The following is a 23,317-nucleotide window of genomic DNA, read 5'->3' on the forward strand; positions in this document are numbered from 1 at the left end:
TAGTGAATGAAGGGATAGAGCTCAGAGAGAGAGAGTGTTAATTTACACAGACTGCTTGCAAAGCACAGAGGCAGCCATTTCCAAAAGGAGCCATGAGGAGATGAAGAGGACAAAAAATAGACTATGTTTACAGTTGCTGTGTTCGTATACAGCAACTGCATTTGCCTGCTTCATCTAAACTCAGTGTACATGGCTTTTTCTTTTCTTTTTCTAATACCTCCATAAATTATTGAAATGGGCTGTAAGCAAAGAGACTTCTGTGACAGCAGACTCAACACTGCAGACTGAATTTTATGAATGGACTATAAAATGCAGGCCATGATGAAGAGTAACAATGCATTGAATAGCTGAGAGCTGTATCTGCTCTGCTGTTATAAAGTGGTACCTAAGTGTTCCCACTAATCTCTTTTACTCTTTTTGATGTTTTTTTAGCACTACATGTCTATTATGCCTGAGCTACTTGCACTCTAAAGTGACATTTCTGTTTCTCATTCCATTTTCCAATAAGAAATCCCCACCTCTAATGAAGAAATAATTCAATCAATGAAATGCAAAATATGTAAAAATCCAAGGAAAGCAAAACCATACCTTTTTTGTTTGTGGTAAAATACTTTGAATCGGTCATGGTTGCACGTTTCCTTTATGGACCTGCAGGAGAAAAAAAAAGAGCAGAACAAAGATAAATTTTTATGTAACACACATTAAATGGTTGAAAATGTGTACACAGTCACGCAATACTAAGGCCTTGTTCACACCAAATGCAGACCAGGTCCGGTCAGGTTTCTGCACACGCAGTGCAGTGGGTTGTGCCGCGTTTTTGATGCGTTTAGGGCCGGTTTTGGTAAAAAAAAAAAATGTTTTTAAGTTTAACATGGGCTTTCAGGCACTTGCATGCGTTTTTGCGTTTTAGATGCGTTCCAGACCAGATCCAGAGCAGGTAAAATAGGGCTTGCCGCAGTTTTTTCATCCGGTCTGGATCCGCACGGTGCGATGTGAACTGGAGGTCAAAATACCATAGGAATACATTGGACGCAGTTTTGATCCGGTCTGCACCTGCTCTGGTCCGGATCTGCTCCGCGCTTGGTGTGAACAAGGCCTTATGCATACACTGACTAAACTTACTATAATGCTGGGAATGTCATGCACCTAATGAAGATGATTTTATCAACATACAAATCCAATCTCCTAGGCCTCATTCACATGGAGCGTGTTACCCTGTACATCGTTAAGGAATGGTTTTTAATGTGGAAAAAGTGTGTGGGCAGCTCATGTAACAATGTAGGCGCAGAAGCTGGGCACCCTCACACGCTGCTTCCTGCAGCTCAGAGTTTTGACAGATACACACAGATGGTGAATGGCCTTGGACGCATATATGATAGACCCAGGTCCACACAATGTCTGTGAGTGGCTGACAAAAAACTCAGCACTGCATATGGACAGAGCTTAGTCACTGAAAACATAATATTTCAGGGGGTCCATTTATAAAAGTTCAGCCTGGTTTATAGTCAGACAAATGCTGTTCACACAGCACTAGCACCCCTAGATTGCACTGAGAAGTAGGGCTCCAACCAAATAATCGATATGTTGGGTGGATACCCTAGCTCTCTCCTCCATGCTGGGAGGAGGGCACAGCAAGCAGTGGGCGGGTCCAATAGCCAGCCTGCTATTGGCTATTGCAATTTGAAATGGCCAATAGTAGGCTGGTTATTGCACCAGCCCACTACCTGCTGTATTTACATTCAGCTGCCATCTGCAGAATCTTGCTACTGGCAGCTGTCATTCCCTGGCTGAAGCTATTCTTCAAGCGCCATGTGCTTACAATACAATTATTTTAAAAAAAAATACAAAATTGTGGGGGTAGCCCCACTGCAAGGATTGAGAAATACATTTCCCAGAGTTCTTCTTTAAATAACCACAAAAGATATAAATATACTTTGTGTGCACCAAACACATTTCAGCTGTGTGTCTGTGGGGTAAACAAGAAAAGTGCAGGGCGAGTGGGGTAGTCACCCTGCACAAGACCAGTCACCCAGCACAAGAATGAGGCAAAGTTGAAAGCTTGAGAACTGCACAGATCTTCAAAAGATGCTTGATGAACTATAATCTCATGTTTAGCTTATTAATTTGTATTGCTATCGTAGTCCATAATGGGATGGGAGCAAGCTTGTAGTGGTGGCTACTTTACAACACACACAGGGACCATGGGGAATAGTAGTAGCCACCCTCCAGAAGGAAGGACGGTGTCAGCACCAATTCAGAGATGATTTGAGGATCTACAGCTACACAGCTACACAAATAACTGTGATACACAAATAAGGTCCAATAATGTTAATAGTCAGGGTACTTGAATGTATTTTTTAAATTTAACTCCTGAGTTTAGTATCATTTTATGTAAGAATAAATCTGCCTCTTACAGTTAGACAGTATTTTCTTATTCTGAAGTTCAATAGCATGATACACTTAAGCATTGGCATCCTTGGTTGTTTTGTGCACGTTTTCAATGGAAAGCTAGTTACTAAGAGCAGGAGACATTTGTAAGGCGTGAAACCGCGAGAAAAATCGCAAGAAAAATTTAAGGTGCTCCCATTGAAGTCTATTGGGGCCAAAAACGGGTGTGCCCAAGAAGCGTCTGTACTTTTTCTGAGCATTAACAGACACAGGCACAACAGAACAACATCTGTTCCAAGTGTTGAAGATCTTCTGGAAAAACTTCAAATTGTTCCACGGTGACTGATAGCTCGGGACAAGACCCATGGGCTTTGCTATTCACTCTACACAGGAGTCAATTGAAAGATCGAAAATCTCTTATTTCATTGATCATTAATTCCCCAAAGTCTCTTTCCTGTATACTGGAGAACCATTGCACCAACCAAACAGGAATGGCTGCTAAGAGTGGAACAATGCAGCATTATGGAAGACATAGCACAGTATTATGGAGATTCATACTCCAAATTGTACCGGACTTGGGCATGTAGGTTGGCATTAAAAATCTACATATAGGTACTTGTCTAAGCCACCCAATGAATGACAATGATATTTTCTGTGTCATTTTATGCCATCATAACCACTCATAGCAGAGTGCTGCTATTCAGGTTTGGACTTCTCTATTGCTTATTTTGATGCCAGGTTACACATTGTTTTCTTTAGTTCCTATACTCCTCCCCATATCCTCTTCTCTACCTGACATCTTCTTCCCCATCACCCTTCTTTAAATAGTTCACGGAACTGACGGATTTGTCATGTCGTGTAATAGGGATGTCCCGATACCGAAGCTAGCATTGGTATCGGACCCGATACCAGGGCATTTTGACAAGTACTTGTCAAAATGCCCCGATACAAAGCGCCAAAGCTTGCACTGTTTTTTTTTACCTGCCGCGCCGAGCGTCGCGTCACTGCTGCTCCGGTGGGTGGCACTCCAGGCAGTCGCCGACCACCTACATTAGGACCCCACCGGAGCAGCAGTGACGCGACGCTCCTCTCAAGCTCAGCGCCGACGACCTCTTGAGGTACCGCGATTGAGGCAACAGTGAGTAAGACGGCTTTCTTCTTGTTCACACAAAAAAATGATCTACTGCTGCAGTGCATTCTATATTTACTGTATATGTGCTACATATAGAATGCACTGCAGTAGATTTACAATTCTGCACTGCTAATATGAACCTGTTAAATGATCCATAGTACATGATATGTACATAACATGTAGTTGTACTATGGATCATTTAACCCATTCATGTTAGTAGGTCAGAATTGTAAATCTACTGCAGTGCATTCTATATGTAGCACATATACAGTACATATAGAATGCACTGCAGTAGATTTACAATTCTGCACTGCTAATCTGAAGGGGTTAAATAAACTGTAGTACAACTACATGTTATGTACTATTATGTACTATGGATCATTTAACCCATTCATGTTAGCAGGGGATAATTGTAACTCTAATACTGCAATGTATGGACGTGTGTGCTGTATACGTACTATGGATCATGATTTAACCTATTCATGTTAGCAGGGCAGAATTGCGAGCGCCTCCCACGAGCTGAGCACCGGGACGCGATGCAGAGATCCTGCCCAGCGCCGACTACGAGAGGCACCGCGTGAGGCAACAGGGATCAGAGTTAAACAGAGTGAGGGAAGCTGGCACAGGGCTGGCTGTAAATCTATTGCTATAGTGTACTGGACATGTGTAATGTATATGTAGTACATATATACAGCACACACCTCCACTACACTACAGCAATAGATTTACAATTCTCTCCTGCTAACATGAATAAGTTAAATCATGATCCATAGTACATAACATGTACTATGGTAATGGTATCGGTATATGGTAACATGTACTGGTAATTGGTATCGGCAAGTACATGAGGGGAAGCACTTGGTCCTGAAAAAGTGGTATCGGGACATCCCTATCGTGTACCCATTCAATTAGAGCCTGTATGCTGTCAATACTCTGTGTCCTGATATGCTGTACAATTCCTTTTGAACTCAATGAAATAAAGAGGAACTTCACCCCCTCGCCACACAGTGGTGTAGTTGTTGGCGCTTCTGCCTTGTAGCACTTGGGGTCCCTGGTTTGAATCCCAGTCAGGACACTGTCTGCAAGGAGTTTGCATGTTCTCCCTGTGATTGTGTGGGTTACCTCCGGGTACTCTGGTTTCCTCCCACACTCCAAAGACATGCTGGAATGTTAATTGGCTTCATAACCAATACTCACCTGCTCAGCGCATCCAGCATTGTCCTGCTACAATCTGCTGCCGCCGCCACCACCTTCTTCTCTCCTGGTGCAGCCAGATCTGAGCACTGTGCGTGCCTGCTCCTCAAGCCTCCAGGAATATGTGACAGAGCTATTCCAGGAGGCTGTGGGAGCAGGGACATGTAATTTCCCTCTAGGCGAGAACAACAACAGAGAGGGGGCGTCAGGGCTGGACAAAAAAAATAATGGATCTGGGGAGTGATGGTCTGCTGTAAATAAGAAAGGAACCCATCTTCTCTAATGTCATCGGGACATCTCAACCAGGTTCTACAGCCAGCCCCCTATGACATACCGTCAGGTCTGCCCACTGGCCGCTGTGAGTCTCTGCTCCTGCAACCTCCTGGGAAATGTGACAAAGATATCCCAGGTGGCTGTAAAAGCAGGGACATGTAATTCTCATCTAGGTGAGAACAGCAACAGGGAGGGGGTATCAGGGCTGGACAAAACAAGAATGTAAAAAGCAAACAAATAGAATAATCCGGCTTTTATATTGCAGAGCTAAAGTGGAAATGGGGAGTGACGGTCCGCTGTAAATAAGAAAGGAAGCCATCTTCTTTTATGATGTCATCAGGACCCAGCTCTCTCGGCCAGGTTCTACAGCCAGCCCCCTATGACATGCCGCCAGGTGTGCCCACTGACCACTATGAGTGCCTACACCTGCAGCCTCCAGGGATATGTGACAGGTGACATCCCAGGAAGCTAAGTGAGAATGACAGCTGGAGAAAGGGGGGTGCAGGACTGGGCAAAAAAAATGTTAAATAGTAAACAAATAAAAATATTAAACTGTTTTTAATATTGTGGGGAGGATTGGTTGCAGGCAGGGAGCTAAAGTGGATCTGGGAAGTGAATGTCTGCCTTAAATAAGAAAGACTATTTCTAGAAACGATCCTTTCGCACAACAAACAAAACACTGAATTTGCTGGCTTCAATTACACTGTTCACCAGCACAATCGTTATCTTTTCAATAAAGGGCAATGTTGATCAATAGATAATCCAATGCAATTAATTTCATATATTATATTGAACCATTAATGATCACAATGACATTACATGCATTGCCAGCATCAGCAAACCAGGAGTGATGTGTGGCTAGGACTAGTATAGGAATCGTTCTGCATACATTTATGGGGTGTCTATCAAGCACATCTGCTGCAGTAAGCAGGGCACATCTGGAATGACACCCGGGCGGATGCGTTTCAATGGAGGGTAAGACACTCTGGGCTCAGATCCCTATCCTCCTACTCACCTGCTGGGATAGCACCGAATCACAGTCGGGATGTAACTGGCAGCCGGAAGCAGACAAGCCCCTAGAGCAGAGAACCGAACGCACAGACAGCGGGTCCGGAAACAGCGAGCACCTCACCCAATGCACCCACCTGCGTTCCAAATACCGGATATACGTCTCTCGCCTTACCAGTGCGTTCCAAGCGCCGCGCAACACCATTGGGAGGAGTTTGTGCGTATCATTTACTTGGCTGTGTCCCTGCCATTGTGCGTTCCAAGCAGCGGAAGCTCGTAGAGGCGATCTTGTATCTGAGCCCAGAGGGCGCAGATTGTTTTTGGTTGTTGCATTTTGAGACCAGAGTTACACAGGGCCCAGAGATTACTGCACTGATTCCTTGATCACATAGTGATTAGTTCTATATGTGGTGGATATAGCTGTAATGAATGTAAATATGCGGCAGCTGTTATGGAACTGTCACTCTGGAATATCACTGTACACACGTGTGTAAATCTGACCTTTCATCTTTCCTGATGCAGCATGCCTTGTGGCTTACTATTCCTGTGCTAAACCTTCCCCTGGGAGCAGCTCTAAAGTGATTTGTGGCTGCAGGGAACAGCTGACATGAAGATGGAAAGGGACAGAGATTACCTACTTTATGACTAGTAAGTATGAGCTATCATATTGCAACTGTGTGAAGTTTAAACAGGGAAACGGTGTTGTGCCTTGCTCTGCTTTATGCATTTTACACCATCTGATTTAAAACCATTTCTGTGTTTTTATGCATAGGGATGTTTAAGTGGAATACTTTGTAGCTTGTTTACTGTCAAGACGAGCTTCTGAAAGCATCTGTATTTTAAAGATGGCTGAACACGGAGCCCACATCACAACCTCAGCAACAGACGACAGGCCGACCATTTTTGAAGTGGTGGCCCAAGAAAGTTTGATGGCAGCGGTGAGACCTGCATTACATCATGTGATCAAGGTAAGTGCCCTGGTTGCAAAAGTGGCAAGCTATGAACCTAACCACTTTACATCAGGGGTGGTCAATTTCTGGCCCTCCAGCTGTTGTGGAACTACAAATCCCATGAGACATTGCAAGATTCTCAAAGCCACAGGCATGACTCCCAGAGACTGATGCATCATAGTTACATAGGTTGAAAAAAAGTCCATCAAGTTCAACCTATAGAGACATCATGGGATTTGTAGTTTCACCACTGCTGGAGGGCCGGAGTTTGCCCACCCCTGCTTTACACCCTATCAAGGATAAGTCTTCCCTGAACAGGTAAAAAAATTTGTGCGACACCTAGCTATAAATGTCAATTTTAAGGCATGGTTAATATTGACTAATGTCATTCTCTATCCACTTTCTGTCAGTTTGTGACTTACAATAGCAGCATTTATGGCATAAGACAGAGAAGTATTGCCCGCTGTACCTCTTGTTTCTGCTTGGCACTATTAGCTGTTCCCACAATTAACTTGTAGCTGCATCTTCTAGTCAAATCAAGTGTTAAAGCTCAACTATAAAAGACAAGGGTTCTCAAATGGCAAGATGTTGGTCCTACTGTCATGCTTGTGGGTGTCAGAACCTTGCAATGGCTTATGGGGCTTGTAGTTACTCAATAGCTGGACAGCGAAGTTTGTATACCCCTGGTGTACATAATGTCCATTATCCTGAAGATGAGAACTGGTGGGGCTCATCTAGGCTACCTTCCACTATTGTTCTGTTTTAAAGGTCTTCAGAAAGGACATTTTAACATGCCAATATATTGTGTTCCTTAACTGAATTTCTGGAAAGTTCTTAACCTTTCTGCTCTGCAGCAAAACAGGCTATCAATTTAAGCACTATGCTTGTTCCAATCCTCTTCTGCTGGTGAAATACAGTTTTCCCTGTGTGCGGCTCCTCTTCATCCTTGGTATATTGCTGCTGATTTACTGTTAAAGAAAATCATATTAACTCATGAAAGCTTGCAAGCTGTATGGTGAACAGTTGCAACAGACAATGGGCTCTGTTCTGCCTTCAACAGTCAAAAATGATAGGCTTACCTACCTGTCATATAAAAATCCGACACGAGATGGAGCTGAAGCAGCTTAGACTGTTTGTTTGTTTTTTCTTTGGTAAAGCTCCTAGCATCCTTCTGTTTAAAAGAAGGAAACAAGCATTTGGGGAGTTCAGCCTCATTCTAGAACAGAAGAGAATCCATTGCCATCCGCAACTCAAGTCTGGAAGAAAGAGCCCAAATCTCTTTTAGGCAGCATCGCTGGTATGGATGGACTTGTTTCTTCCTATAGTTGTGAGCTGACATATTTACATGTTTTACATACTGATTGTATGTTTCCATGTTCTTTAACAGTTTCACCCCACCCTGTTTTGTTAATAAAGCATCAAGATTTCACTCAGTCTGGCTTATTGCAGAATAGGAGGGTTGAAATGTATGTCGTGCTATATGTAGGCCAAAGGGCAGCCTAAAGCGGGGACAGAACAGGCTCCATTCCCCTCCAAGTGAATGTCTTTCATTCTAGATGAACTAAGAATGCCTGGCTTATTTCTGTTTGAATCTGGCCTACTTGGTAGCCATAACCTCAGCAAGAGGATAATGTCAACATACCCAAAGCAAAGGGGTATTTACTTGTATAAACTGTATGACAACCCCTCACCAAATCAGAGATCCTGAATGTATCCTTGGACGAGGTGGGACTATCTCGGTTACGAACTAACTTCCCGTTCCGCATCTGCCAAACCTCAATAAAATACCTAGGAATCCAACTCTCCTCGGACACATCTCAGTTATTTGCCCTCAATTACGATCCCCTCCTTCGGAGAACTTGCTGCGTATCACGGACTGGTTCCATAGAGTTGATTACAAACAATGGGTCTAACTTGAGGGGGTGCTTACGGGTTTCGACCTGCAGGCCCTGGCTTGGATCATCCCAAAGTTTCGTGTTCTGCCTCCCTCCTTCCCGGTCTTGACACTACACACCCTACGTTTGTGGGATAGATGGGTCTCCACCTCTGGACTTTCCTCATACGCTGGCCCCATGACGCCCCTTTTTAATAACCCAGCGTTCCCTCCAGCGATGCGTCTGTCTGCCTTCGGTAGATGGACCAGGGACTCTCACAGACGTTTGGTGGTGGCAATCCGGGACTCCACGGTAGAACCCTCAATCGGGGACACGTGTTTGGCTGACAGTTTTGTTCTTTTGTCTCCTCATTCCCTCACCCTGAGGTCTTCGAAGCGACGCCTACGGCTTTTGACTCCCTCCTCTTACAATCCTCTCCCCCCGCCCACACGGTCACATTACTCTACTCCCTTCTCTCTTCTTCCTCGGAACTGCCGGGCTATGTCTCAGTATGGGAACAAGAGCTAGGACTTCCCATCAGTGCGTTGGACTGGGAGAAGTCTTTTGTTCTATCTCACTCACTCTTTATTGCTTGCAAGGCTCACGAGAAAAATCTGAAAATTTTAACCAGGTGGTATAGGTGCCCCACCGGTTTTATCCACAGGTCCCAGACTCATGCTGGCGTTGTCAGGCCTCTCCTGGCCATATGACACATATTTGGTGGAGTTGCCCTCCTCTTAAAGAGTTCTGGCAGGCAGTGTTAGATGTCCATCACCGGTTGACAGGTACAGCGATTCCCAACGACCCCCGTATTGCACTGTTAACTATGGTACCAGGTTCCCTAAAATCAGTAAAAAGGGGCCTCTTGAGGCACTTTCTCACCGCCGCGAGGACAGTTATCCCCCGGCACTGGCGTACACCTGTACTCCCTACCTTGGCAGAATGGACTATGGAAATGGATCGAATTGCAGACCGGGAACGATTGTTGGCGGATGAACATGACACCAGAGAGATACACTGTCACCTGGTCCGTATGGTTGGCCTTCCATGCCTCAGATGCATTCTCGGCTGTGGTCCTTCCCTAGGCATTCTGGGTTTCTCCAAGGGGCCCATTGCACTCTGACGGGGGTTGGGGGGGGGTGGGGCGTAGACAGGGCTCGCCTGGCCCTGGTCCCTGGGTTCCTCTCTGAACTGACTTTTCTCTCTGAACTCAGCTCCTCCTCACCTTCCCTTCACTTAGCTTTCCTGTTCATTTTCCTCCCTTCCTCTTGTCAGCTATCTATTTTCTCCCATGTCTCTTTTTGTCCCACTCGCTTCTTTCAGCCCTGGTGGTCTCCTTCCTATGATATCTGACTGTTCTGCTCCAGTGCATGGTCTGCCCTAATGGAAGGTCTCTCTTCTACATGTTAGTCTGGTCACAGTAACTGCCGGGCCGGGCTTATACGTCCCTAATTGGATACTATCTCCTGGGCCATCCCCAGCAGGAGGGTCGGCCATAAAGGCCACAAAGTGGCACAACACAGTGAGACCCATACGGGTAATGTTCCTCCTCTATTCTGGACCCTCTGGCCCGGGGATGTATATTCATGACTGCTCCGAGGCTTTGGACCTTTTATGTTTGCATTACTGTTGTACAAAAACACAAATCGTACAAACAGCGCTCTTGTAATGATGTTGAGGGGGTAAACAATGTGTGACCCTACATAGTGTGCAGCCCTGAAGCCCAGGAGGAGTGCCTGTGGATATGCAAACTAGAAACAAAAAAACAAAAAGGGCGCAACGCTAGGTGGGCTAACTGACCGGGTCGGTGACATGTCACCTTCCCTGGGTCTTCCGACCCGGTCAGTTAGCCCACCTAGCGTTGCGCCCTTTTTGTTTTTTATTACTGTTGTACAGCGACTTTGATTTTTGCTTTTGTATGTCAAGTTTTTACCTTTTAAGTCTTATGAAACCCTTAATAAAAACTTATTGAACTAAACTGTATGACAACCATGTTAGTAAACCTGCATATTTGGTTGGTGATGACATACTGTATAAACAATAAAATAAATATGTTAGGTCATGTGTATTTGGGCTGTTTCCAATGTATTTTGCTTGGTATCCTAGTTTGCAGTTCTCATTCAGTTATTATAGCTGACAGAGCAAGTAGGATAAATTACATACATAGTGATTTTTATTTTTTTTAAAGGAGGGGGGGGGGCGGGCAAAGAGACATACACAGAGATTAGTTGAAACGTCTAATTGAAGGTTTTTCTTGTCAAACTTTACAGGTCTTTGCTGAATCTAATCCGGCACGGTATGGCCCCCTTTGGAGGTGGTTTGATGAGCTTTACTCCTTTTTAGATCTGCTGCTGCAGCAGCACTATTTGTCTTGGGCAAGTGCTTCTTTCTCTGAGAACTTCTACGGACTGAAACGTGTGGTCATGTGTAGCAGCAGTGGGGCGCGTACCTTACCAAGGAGAGAGTATTGGAAGTCCTTACTGCTGCTTGTGCTGGTACCTTATCTACGAGTGAAGCTGGACAAACTAGTGAACAGACTTCGAGAAGAGGCAGATTATTCTATACAAAACCCATTGTCATTCCGCAAAAGGTGCTATAAAGCAATTTTGGCATCCTACCCCTATATAAGACTGTCATGGGAAGGTTGTTTTCTGTTTTATCAACTCCGATACATTCTGTGGAATACACAGCATCACTCTCCTCTGCTCAGGTTAGCTGGAGTGCAGCTTGCTGGACTCACCATAGAAGACCTACAAGCCATGGAGAGCCGACCAGAAAAAACAAAATCTGTACTGAGGTAAGTTGCGGCTGAATTTATTCTTTGATTTATTTAAAGAGGAAATCCAGAAATTACAAAACTAACCCTTGCAGTAGGGCTACCCCTGCACTGCAAGGGTTAACTGCTCATTTTGGTCTAGGGGCTCAAATAAAGCAGATATACTGTACTCCTGCAGCCTCTTCTCCCCTGGGCTCCGGCGGTCTAAGGACTGCTGATGTCATTAGATTTTATGCAGGTCCATTGACTTGCCTTAGACTTCAGGACACCAAGGGACCAGAGCCAAAGCAGAGAGGCAGGAATGTGTGCGGTCACAGGACTGAGGATCAGGTGAGTATATCGTCTTTGTTTGTGTCCCTAAACTAAAATGAGCACTTAACCCTTTCAGTGTGGGGGTAACCCCACTGCAAGGGTAAGTTTAATAAAATCTCAGAGATCTTTAAATACACCCTTAGCAAGCCGCTGTAGTCATGCAGTCCGTTAGCCACAGTGATATCTGCTACCTTTACTGCTGCTCTTGTGGGGGTGATTGCAGATCTACTATAAAAATGTACTTATGATTTCAAGAACAGAAAAGCAAATGGCTCATAGAATGTTATAGGCACTGCTTCTGCCCACACTGTCCTTCTTGCCGTGTTCTAACTTTTCACTGTTTCTATTGCAGCGTGGGCAGCATTGTGAAAAGAGCCCTTGGTGGTGTGTCCGTGACTCTCTCCTCCAGCCTGTCATTGGGGGTCTTCTTCTTGCAGTTCCTAGAGTGGTGGTATTCAACAGAAAACCAAGATACAATTAAATCTCTAAGCTCCCTGCCTGCTCCTTCTCCACCTATTCACTTCGAACTGGAAACATACTCCCCTCTTCTACCCAAGCTAAAGACAGTGTGCCCCCTCTGCCGTAAAGTGCGAGTTAACGACACAGCGCTTGGCACCTCCGGCTATGTCTTTTGCTACAGATGTGCTTATTACTATGTAAAAAATCACCAACGCTGTCCAGTTAGCGGCTATCCAACAGAGCTGCAGCATCTGATCAGACTCTATACTCCTGATGGATAAGCATGCTTCCAGCTTGGACTACAGATGTCTACATGTGGCCAAGAAGACAGGGAAAGTCAACAAATTCTAGAGACTACTGTTTAAAACAAATTAATTCAGGTACTTAAAATAGACGGATCTGTCAAAAAAAATGATTAACTGCATCAGTAAATAGATTTTGTTTTGATGAAGGGGAAGCTTGTTGTCATGCTTCTTCTGGAGATAGATCTGTAACAAAAATCCAACTACAAATCATATCTAGTGAGTTTTCTTACATCTGTTCACATAGAAGGTAGACTGACCATACAAGGGGAGGTTTTCACACAGAGCGAACGTTATCAGTGCATCTGTGTTACAAATAGTGTAACTATAAAGAGTACAAAGGATCTTAAAGAAGACATCTCGCCTTTATTATGTTCACACCTCAGTCACCTAACTCTGTCAGTGTATGTTGCTTTTTATCCCATACTCTATGTGAAGAGAAAACCGAGATACAGTCTTTGACAGCTCAATCCTTTTCATTCCTGACCACACTCTGCAAAGGAGATGGATTCCTGATTGACAGCTCTTATCTCTGTGCCTGCTCTTTCCAGACACAAGCAATGTCACACAAATACAGAGGGGGGGGGGGTACACGTTCTCACAGGATTCAGCATAGGCACTGGAACTGAAATGGGAGCCTTGTGGGACAGTGAGACAAAAGCGGTCTACTTTGCAGATCATGTTTGGGAATATAGAGGAGTGAACTGCCAAAGTCTGTATCTCAGTTTCCACCACACAGAAAAGTGTGGAATAAAAAATAACATCATACACTGAGTTAGGTGACTGAGCTGTGAAGCAAAATTCAAGGTGAGACTCCTTCTAAAGGAAATGTAAAAATTAGCCCTTACAGTACGGCTAACCCTGCACTGCAAGGGTTAACTGCTCATTTTGCTCTAGGAGCTGAAATAAAGCACGCACACTCACCTGATACTCTGATCTGTGGCATTAAACGATCACCTCTCTAGCCCTCTGCTCTGGCAGTAGACTGTCCCTTGATGTCCTCACGTCTGATGCAGACATGATGACTTCATGGGTCCTTAGACTGTGGAGCCTAGGGGAGAAAAGGCTGCAGGGACTAGTCTAGTTGCAGCTGCAGGCGAGTATATATTATTTTAGTCCCTAGACCAAAATGACCAGTTAATGATTACAGTCGGGTAGCCCCACTGCAAAGGTTAATTATTACATTTCCTGGAGCTCTTGTTTAAAAGGCCATCTTCACATGCTACATGAATCTGGTGGATCAGAAACCTAAATGCATTACTGTTTATGTTTTTTTGATGGTGTAGAATAATGTCATAGACTGAAATGACTGCATATGGAAAGATGGCCGAACGTGAAAAAACCACAGATGTGGATGTTAACCATTAAAAACAATCTAAAGCCAGCCTGTATGGACAGCTTTAGGGTCACCTAACGTAACAGCTTAAAAATTGAATGTTTAAATGTTGTTGTCTCCTTGCCTTGTAGTACAAGTGTTGTTCTTGTTAAATGTGCCGTTGGCAAGCAGAATATTCAATAACATGTGATCATATCACGCATTGTTTGTAGAAGGAGTACACAGGGTTTCCTTGAAGGCCTAATTAATACGCCTTAACTTGCATATACTTGATTGCATTATTCTGCAGGAAAGGAAACCAAACACAGTGAGGCTAATATATTAAAGGGGTTGAGAATCTTCACTAAGACATTTGTGGTCATATTCACCTCAGTTATCCAATTATGTAAAAGGTTAATTCCGGTTCACTTTGAATACTCAATTATGTAACTGAAGTGAATACACGCATAATGTTCTGAGTAAATCATATATTCTAGTGTTCTGGTCCTCCTTACAATATTGGCTAGCCTGTGTATCACTTACTTGTTTGGAATTACATTTTAATACTAGGAATATCACCACCCCTCTTCCACTTGCTCCTGTTGGCTAAAACCCAAGCTAATACTTTGTTTTGAATAGAGTGAGGAGGTGCCATGACCTCATTTCTTTATTCCTGTGTGTTTCCCCATTCTAGTGACGTGAAATCTTCTACTGGGCACACAGCAATGAAGTTCTAACCCTTTATCAGTCTATTAAACTGTTTTGTATTGCTGTCCACGTCTCAGTGGACATAGCGTAAGACACTATTTGCCCTGATGGCAATACAGTAGGACGAATATGACACTCCACTTTTAAAAGTGAGTTAATATGTTAATTTTTTCACTGATGGAAATTGCCTGGATATATAAAGATGAACTTTACCCTTATCTTTTTAATGACAACAAATCACCTTTATAAATGTTTAGTAATGGCAATCTAGAAACAGATACTTCTAGATAATTGCTGGCTTTGTATTCTTTACATACCCTATTTTTTTTTTCTGCCCCAGTCTTCTCACAGTGGCCATTTTAACCAAGGGCAGGTTACTAGATTTACCTTTACGCCCTGGAACTCTGGCACACCTGACTAGGACATGTGGCCATGCACATCATCTCAGGGGAGGGACATGCTTTTCCCAGCAATTAACTGCAGATGTAACTTTTCCAGGATGCAACACTTGGGTATGGCTTTGTCACTATTGCCCAAGAGGACCAGAAATTGAAAAAATAGTAATTGTAAGTAAAACTAATGTAAGATGATTTCATATCGGCATGCAGAGCTGTATGCTGATGTGATTTTTTTTAGTGAAAGGGGGTAAAGGTTTACTTTAAGGCCCAACTCTAGGCAGAAATAGCTAACCCTGTAGTGGACTACCAGTGGTCCTCCATTGTACAGAGGGTCAGCGAGGGCTTAGCCACATCCCAGGACCACCAGGGAGCAGAGAAAGCCAGCTGCTGAGAGGAATAAGGTAAATGTAAGGTAAATATGACTGCTTATTCTTATCCAGGGCCGTACCTATAATGTGGGGCCTTAGCAACCTGTGATAATTTAGCCAGTGTCCAACCCAGCTAACTGATTTTCCAGGAGCTGAGTGGTATGGTCTGGCTGGCATCCCACCCAGCTCCTAGCAACCAGTGACCTGGGTGGGATAAGCTGGACAGAGGTACCGTGCCCCGGGGGTAACTTGCAGCACCAGCACATCCCCCCAATCCAACAACCACCTAAGGACTGCTAAGTTGCAATCTAATGATTTTCTGGGGGGGTTAGATATGCTCTAACCCTTGCAGTGTGTGGTGGGGGGGGAAGGGCGGTTGAGTAGCTTCAAATGTGTTGAAAGTTGCCCTTATGAATGAAAGTGTTTGCTTCATATGAGCAGCATATAGTTATTCATTCAATCAGTATCTTCCTCTGATGGTAGCTGTCTGTACTCTACTCTGTGTGATGTAACAATATGATGTGTGACATCATTAGAATGTCCTAAATACAATAGATTACATTCTAATGTGCATGGCCACACAAAGGCATCTTTACAGGTGCAACAGTAGGCTACCCCTGCACTGCAAGGTTTAAGCACACATTTTGGTCTAGGGCAGGGGTGGGGAACCTCCGGCCTGCCAACTCTGGTGAAACTACAAATCCCATGAGGCATTGCAAGATTCTCACAGCCACAACTCCCAGAGACCGCTGCATCATGGGATTTGTAGTTTCAACACAGCTGGAGGGCCAGAAGTTCCCCAAGCCTGGTCTAAGGGGTAAAGTTTAAAAAAAAAAAAAAGATATACTCAACCAATTCTCAATCCCGCCTTGCTGCTCTTCTCCCCCCGCCTCCAGCGGTCTAAGGACCCATGTTATCTTCACTTCCTTTGGATGTGAGGACCCCGAGGGAACAGTTACATAAAGATCATAAAACATGCAAGTTGGTGTAAGCGGTTTGCTTTCATCCAATTATCTGCTGTATAGATTGACTGCTGGAATTTGGTAGCTGTAAGCATCATTCCAATTTTCATAATTTGCCCCAAATGAGAAGAGTAAAGGATGTCTTCTACTATGGTGAAAGTAGGCCTTGCAGTAATACCTTTGCAAGGCTTTTCGGTATTCTTTAATTACTACCTTCCCCGCCTTCAATCTACTGTAGGTAATAGATTTTCAAATTGTCAACACTGTAATAAAACATTTGCACTAATAAAGATGTATTATTTGTAAAATGATGCCAGGTTTGCTTTTTTTGTTAGCACAATTTAACCTCTTGCCGTCCGCCCGTAGTAAAAAAACGGACGGACGGCACTGCAGCATCTGCGGGTTGCCGTCTCCAGACGGCAATTTTTTTCTGCTCGCGCGCGCCCCCTAGCGGGCACGCACGGGCAGAAAAGACCCGATCAATGCACACACCCGTTACCGGGTGTTTCACATATAGGCGATCAGCGGGTCCATAGCCCGCCGATCGCCTATATGTGCTCGTTCGAGGGCCCTCCTTACCATCTTGTCTTACTTATATTGTAAAGTGCTGCACAAACTGTCGGCGCTATATAAATCCTGTATAATAATCATTTAAAAGAAAATCTGTTCTACGAGAAAAATGGACAGTTGGCATGCCTTAGGGCTAGTTCACACCAAGCACGGAGCAGGTGCAGACCGGATCAAAACTGCGTCCAATGTATTCCTATGGTATTTTTAGCTCCAGTTCACATCGCAGCGTGCAAATCCAGAGCAGGTAGAAAAACTGCAGTAGGCCCTATTTTACCTGCTCTGGACCTGGAAACGCATCAAAAACACATGCAAATGCCTGGAACGCACTGAAAGCCCATGTTAAACTAAAAAAATGCATCTAAAAGACTAGCGTGCGTGTGCAGAAACCTGACCAGATCTGCTCTGCATTTGGTGTGGCCTTAAAAGTAAAGTTATATCAGTGTCTTGCTGTGTGAAAATTTTAGGAACTACCTCCCACCACTTGCACACCCATACACTAACGGACCATTTTAGTTTGAACAGACCCTATGGTTCCCATACATATATTGGTCTCTTTGGAGGTCCTTCAGCTTCAACCAGAAATTAATAAAAGGTGCGCCTCCAAGCCCACTCATCAGTTTTAAGTTTTTCTTCCGCCTGGAGTGAATCAGTTGGTGTGTGGGTGTGTGCATTTGACAAGTTACCTTTTCTATGATGTGGTCTCATTGGGATACAAAGGGCAGATCTTGTCATCTTACCTCTAGTGAAACAGTGTCCAGGAAGTAAAATCTCAATGGCTAATGCCTTGGGCACAGTGGCATCAGAGTAGTGTGTGCAGAAAGTTTTGTTGAAGTTTTAAACCTACCATTCAGTTCCAATTTCACAAATTCTCTAACTCAGAACCTGTATGCATGAAACATGTTAGAAGTCTGTGCCCACCTCGTCATTGATTTTATGGTTCAATAAATAAGCAGCTTTTAGGAATGTTTGGGGTGCACCTATCCACTTTTTCGGCAACAGTATTACCAGTGACCAGTTGTGCAAGCACCTGCCTGTGACACGCAAGCATAGACCAATACAATGGTTTACTGACATTGAAAAAAGCCACAGCACTACATGCAACTTGTTAAAAGCTCACTAAAGCACCAATGGGAATTCTTATGAAGATCCGAGTTAAACATGAAGAATTCTTTAAACACTTCAGCAAAGCTGCTCAATGCTTGCCATAAGCATTGCAAAAGCTTGCTGTACACACTGCCCTTATACAAGCTGCAAGGCCTAAGCATACCTTTATTACCAACAGTAACCCAATAATCTTTAAGTTAAGTTTTACCAGCAAAAAAAAAAAAAACAACTAACATTTTCCCCACATAGGGCTTATTCACCCCAAGCGCGTTCCAGGAGCAGAGCAGTTACAGATCGGATCAAAACTGCATCCAATGTATTTCAATGGTATTTTGGGCTCTAGTTCACACCGCAGCGTTCAGTTCCAGAGCATGTAAAAAAAAACTGCAGCAAGCCCTATTTTACCTGCTCTGGAACGCATGCAAATGCATCAGAAACACATGCAAACACCCTAGAACACACCAAAAGCCCATTTTAAAAACATCCCAGAACGCATCACAAAACACGGTATAACGCACTGTGTGTGCAGAAACTCATGCAGATCTGGTCTGCATTTGGTGTGAACAAGCCCTTAAAGAAACGGTTGCTAAACTCAAGCCCTGTCAGCACCACCCAGTTCAACAAAAGATTTTTTTCCCCCAATCAAGTTAGGGGGAAAAAAGGAGCAAAGTGAAACATTTGCCAAACAGTGCCTGCATCCATGAGATGCAGGCACTGTTGTTATTTCAGAGCGCTTTTAAGTATACTTGTCCTGAGAGACTTATACAGACTACCATGACTGGCCTCCTTAAAATACCAGTTGCCTGCCTTCATTTAGGTACACATCCAGAACATTTATACAGCTCTGTACTGGTCTATCTCCCACTGATATGTGCTCTCCAAGTTCACTCACGTTTGGGAGCTGCTTTTTGCCAAGGTTGTGTAAACACATGTGTAAAGAGCAGTAAGCCTTAGCTACAGGCCACTATACAAACCAAAACCTATAGGAACACTGTATTTATTAACTTTGGGTATCAGACTGTGAGAGGACTCCTTTGTGAGCACAAACTTACAGGGAGAGGAGGAGGGGAACTGCTGATTAGCTGAAGCTGCATCAATCCAGTTTCAAACCATATTAGTTGACACTTCAGGTAGAGTTGCTGCACCAATGCCGAGTGTAGATGAATTGCAGGTGGGGCATGGCACAGACAGGTCGTTGGCAAGATATTCCAAACAAAGAGATACTAAAATAAGTCTCCACTCTACAATAAGTAATCTGTTAATACACAGACAGAGCACTGGTACACTAGTCTTTGACAATCCCTTTTGTTTTGTCAAACAGAGGTGAATTTATCAAAACTGGAGCAGAACGAATCTGGAGCAGTTGCCCGTAGCAACCAAACAGCTTCTCTCTTCAGTTTGTTCAGTTAAGGTTTGAAAATGAAAGATAGAAGCTGATGGGTTGTCATGCACCGCTGCTCCAGATTTTGATATATTTCCCTCACTGTCTCTGGAGTTAGGGCATTCTTTGATCAATTTGCATTCCAACCAAAGACTGTTTTACGAATCTGTGCCGCAATGAGGAATTTTGGACCGCACATTGGACAATTACAATCATAAGTCTTTTGGTAAAGTGACAAGATCTGAGAGAAGACCTCAATCTTCATTTATGCAGTCCTATGATAAATGTGTGGAGTCCATAGGGCAGGGGTCCCATCTTCCATCCATGCACATTTAAACAAATGCAAAAATAAATACATTTCCAAAACCATGTAATTTATGCGAAGGCAAGTCAAACATTATCTGCAATGTGGCTGTAGAATTTATTTTAATCAACTTTAAGACAAATACATCATTTTCAACAAAATCGCCTTGCTTTTCAATATACTTTGTCCATCGGTCAACAAGCTTTCGTATCCCCTCATTAAAAAGTGTGCAAGCCACAAATGTACCGCTGTTTTCACTTCATCAGAGGTGAATCTTTGTCCTCACAGGGCTGCTTTCAGGGGTCCAAACGCTCCTGTTTATGCTTTTTCTTGAGTTGTTCCAGTACCCAGCTCGCACAAACTTTTTGAAACCTAAATCTGCTGTGAATAATTTCATAGGCAGAGCCATGGCTGATTTGCATATGATTTGCCACGCAATCCACTGTCACTTGTATTCGACATAATTATTTCACGTTTACGCTCAATGTTGTCATCAGCCGTGGACGTAGATGGGCATCCAGCTCCTTCTTGATTGCTAACACTTGTGCGACCTTCCTTGAACTTTTCTATCCATTCATACACACTTCTTCGCGGCAAAACACTTTCTCCATACTGTGCACAAAGCCTCCGATAAATAATGGCACCGGGAACGCCCTCAGACCACAAAAAACGAATCACTGCACGCTGCTCTTCTTTCGTGCAAATCACAAGTGGGGCATCCATTTTTTTCTCACACCGCAGTTACAAATGAACTGACAAAACATGTTCACACCTGCACATCACTGACTGGGGAGAGAGTAGCCTTGAACATTGATAAGACAGTGCAGCCAACAGAAGTTTTAACATTACCGGAATTTTCGACTCACCCTTGTATGTTTTGGCCATTTCTTTATTGTTGGAAAACCCATATAGCACCAGGATCCTTGTGCCAGTTGAATGGTCTCCTACCACATAGGAAGGTATCCTATAAATAGGAAGAGAAAACAGCAAATATATTTTGTTACAAGAGGCTCCAATACACTACAAAAAAACAAATGAAAGCAAAAAAGTTGAGTGGTAACGCCTTGCTGCTGGCCCTTTAAAGAAGAACTCCAGGTTTCCAAACACTCGTTTTTCTGTTTCAGAATAAAGCTATGCTCACCTGATCCTCTGAGTGCGTACCCCTCTCTCCCCTTACCCTACATTCTGGCTAAAGTATGCCCCTCAGCATCCTCACCTCTAATGGAAGTGAATAGACTATTAGACACCAGCAGGGCTTAGACCGCCAAAGCCTGGGGGGAGAAGACACTGCAGGAATCTGTCTAGCAGGACTGAGGATCAGATGAGTATATCTTTTATTTGAGCACCAAGAGAAAAATAACCAGTTAATCCTGGCAGTGCGGGGGGTAGCCCCACTGCAAGGGTTAACTTTTTAAGTTTCATGGAGTTCTTGTTTAAGGGGGTCCTAATGCAGAGAGGCAGAAGTGGACTTCCACATCCAGCGATTACTGTGACTGGGAGCCACACTCCCGGCTAAGGACCAGGAAACAAACCTTTATAAAAACAGATGATCACTTCAATAAAGCCCAGTTAGATGAAACACAAACTAGGTATCTTGTCAGCTCAGAGAGAAGATTAAGTTATCATTTCCTGGTCAATGTGGACTTTACATCCAGCAATACCAGGTCAGAATAAATCTTACTCATCACTGCTGAAACTACTCCGATTATACACCAATAAAATACGGAGAGCTGTTTCACCAACCAATGGCTCTGTATTTATGTTCATTCATTAGGTACATGTTTCTGACACACAGTACAGCCCTGTCTGGCAGGGGAAGGGACCTGATCAACCTGTGATTATACAGTAATAGAAAAGCAGCACATAAGCTCATATGTTACTCAGCTCTCGCCTCCCATCATCATGCTAATTGCACTACAGCGCAACCAATTTCTCCTTATGCTGCTTCTCCCTCCTCTAAGCTCTGCTGTATACAAGACTAAGGGTCAACACACATGTTACAATCTTGCCGTACAATCAAATTTATATCTACAAAATCTATGTAATATAAAGGACCTACCCAATCTTTATGCAATCAGGTAAGCCTTTGTACTACACGCTTGTTGGTAGATTTAAAAGGAGTTTGTAGAATCAGATTGTATTGTAACGTGCGAAGTGATCTATAGGAGGTTGTTAAGTCAAATTCGGCTACTCGCTCATAAAACAAAGACCTTCCACAAAAAGTCTGAAACAGGACAGTTGTCTCACTGGAACAATTTTTCGCCTTGGGGGATTTTCTTTCTACATTTGTTCTGGGTGGCAGCTCAATTTTGGATTTACCCTCGCGTTCATTCCTAGGGACATTAGTGATCAGGACAAACAAACGGCAATACAATCCCTGACAGAGACTCCAGCTTCCAATTCCAAAATCTAAAAGTGTAAGCCTTAGATGCACAGGTGAAGACAGAAAGCTATGGATATTCGAATATGAGCGCTCACAGCATATAGGGGTATGCCCAACCCTAACCCATAAAAAACACACAAGTCTCCACTACAAGAGCGCCAACAAACTAACTTATAGATAACGATATAGAATATCCAGGTACAATAACAAACCAGTCCATATCCTAGTCCAACTTACAATACATTATAGACATCATGGACAGCGTTGCACCATGTAAAAGAACACAATAAAAGAGCACTATAGGACCAAGCTTATAAGACCATCGGGGTTATAAGAACGAGCAATAGACCTGAAACCATACCTGGAAGTCGGGCTGGTGTGAGACCAGCAAACCTTCCACCGCGTCCTCTTCAACAACTGGCCACCACGTGGCGCTCGGGGGCAGATTATATACTGTACAGAGGCGGCAACGACTAGTTCCTAGCTACTAGAGGGACCCGGAAGTGATGTCACGAAAGAACGGGAAGTGGGAGGGGCACATGTGCAGTGAAATTAAAGTCCGGGAAAACGTCCATTCAGCGTCACCATGTTAATAATATCAGCATTATAGCATTACTCTATAAAGTACTGCTGGTATCTGTAGTCCTCTATAGAGGACTATAAACACCAGCAGTACTTTATACAGAGGCCCCAGGCTGCCGGATAACGCACCTGGCTGCCTGCAGCTCCCTCAGTATCCACCGGGCCCCTCATCTCTGTGCAGGCAGTAGCGGTTTGTGAGCGTGCGGCCCAGATCTCTGTCCTCGTCCCGCCATCAGTGTGCCCATCTCACTCCCTTCACCTCGGCCCGGAATGCTGGGAAGACTACTGATCCCAGCAGGGCATGCGCGGGTGAAGGTAAAGGCAAATTGTAATGGGGGGAGTAGGGGCCACGGGCCTGCTAGCTGATGACATAGGCACTTGATCCCTTAACACTTACCCCAGTAAAACCAGTGGTGGTGGGAAAAGGTGCCCATCCGTGCAATTGTCAGGCAGTTTCCATTGCTTCAGCGAGACTGGTTTTATTCACTACATGAGTTTTCAGAGACAGTGTTGCATCTGAGATTCTGAGACTGCCACAGCTCTGGACCCGGAAAGCACTCTGCAGGAAACTAAC

General features: G+C 44.0%; 2 protein-coding genes across 3 annotated transcripts in view; one reads left to right on the plus strand and one right to left on the minus strand.

Moving 5' to 3' along the window:
* AP2B1 (adaptor related protein complex 2 beta 1 subunit) overlaps positions 1–6,167 on the minus strand; it is a 99,292-nt gene extending 93,125 nt beyond the window's left edge. For both annotated transcript variants that reach the window (XM_018561467.1, XM_018561466.1), the window contains exons 1-2: positions 6,003–6,167; positions 589–648 (exon numbers count right to left, since the gene is read on the minus strand). In XM_018561467.1, coding sequence (XP_018416969.1) covers positions 589–625 — 37 coding nt within the window. In that variant the 5' untranslated portion in view covers positions 626–648; positions 6,003–6,167. The remainder of the gene's footprint in view (positions 1–588; positions 649–6,002) is intronic.
* Positions 6,168–6,775: 608 nt separating this feature from the next.
* Positions 6,776–12,683, plus strand: PEX12 (peroxisomal biogenesis factor 12). The gene is made up of 3 exons (XM_018561463.1): positions 6,776–6,963; positions 11,090–11,616; positions 12,260–12,683. The coding sequence occupies exons 1-3, from the start codon at positions 6,841–6,843 to the stop codon at positions 12,645–12,647; spliced, it is 1,038 nt and encodes a 345-aa protein (XP_018416965.1). The 5' UTR covers positions 6,776–6,840; the 3' UTR covers positions 12,648–12,683.
* The last annotated feature ends 10,634 nt before the right edge of the window (positions 12,684–23,317 follow it).

This window comes from Nanorana parkeri, unplaced genomic scaffold, assembly GCF_000935625.1.
Source record: "Nanorana parkeri isolate BGI_ZX_2015 unplaced genomic scaffold, ASM93562v1 scaffold525, whole genome shotgun sequence".
Classification (NCBI taxonomy): Eukaryota; Metazoa; Chordata; class Amphibia; order Anura; family Dicroglossidae; genus Nanorana; species Nanorana parkeri.

Bases quoted from the DNA above. Each gene is read 5' to 3' on its own strand.
- PEX12 (XM_018561463.1), top strand. From the start codon at position 6,841: ATGGCTGAACACGGAGCCCACATCACAACCTCAGCAACAGACGACAGG. The intron at 6,964-11,089 runs GTAAGTGCCCTG...CAAACTTTACAG, and splicing joins CATTACATCATGTGATCAAG to GTCTTTGCTGAATCTAATCC. The intron at 11,617-12,259 runs GTAAGTTGCGGC...TTTCTATTGCAG, and splicing joins AAAACAAAATCTGTACTGAG to CGTGGGCAGCATTGTGAAAA.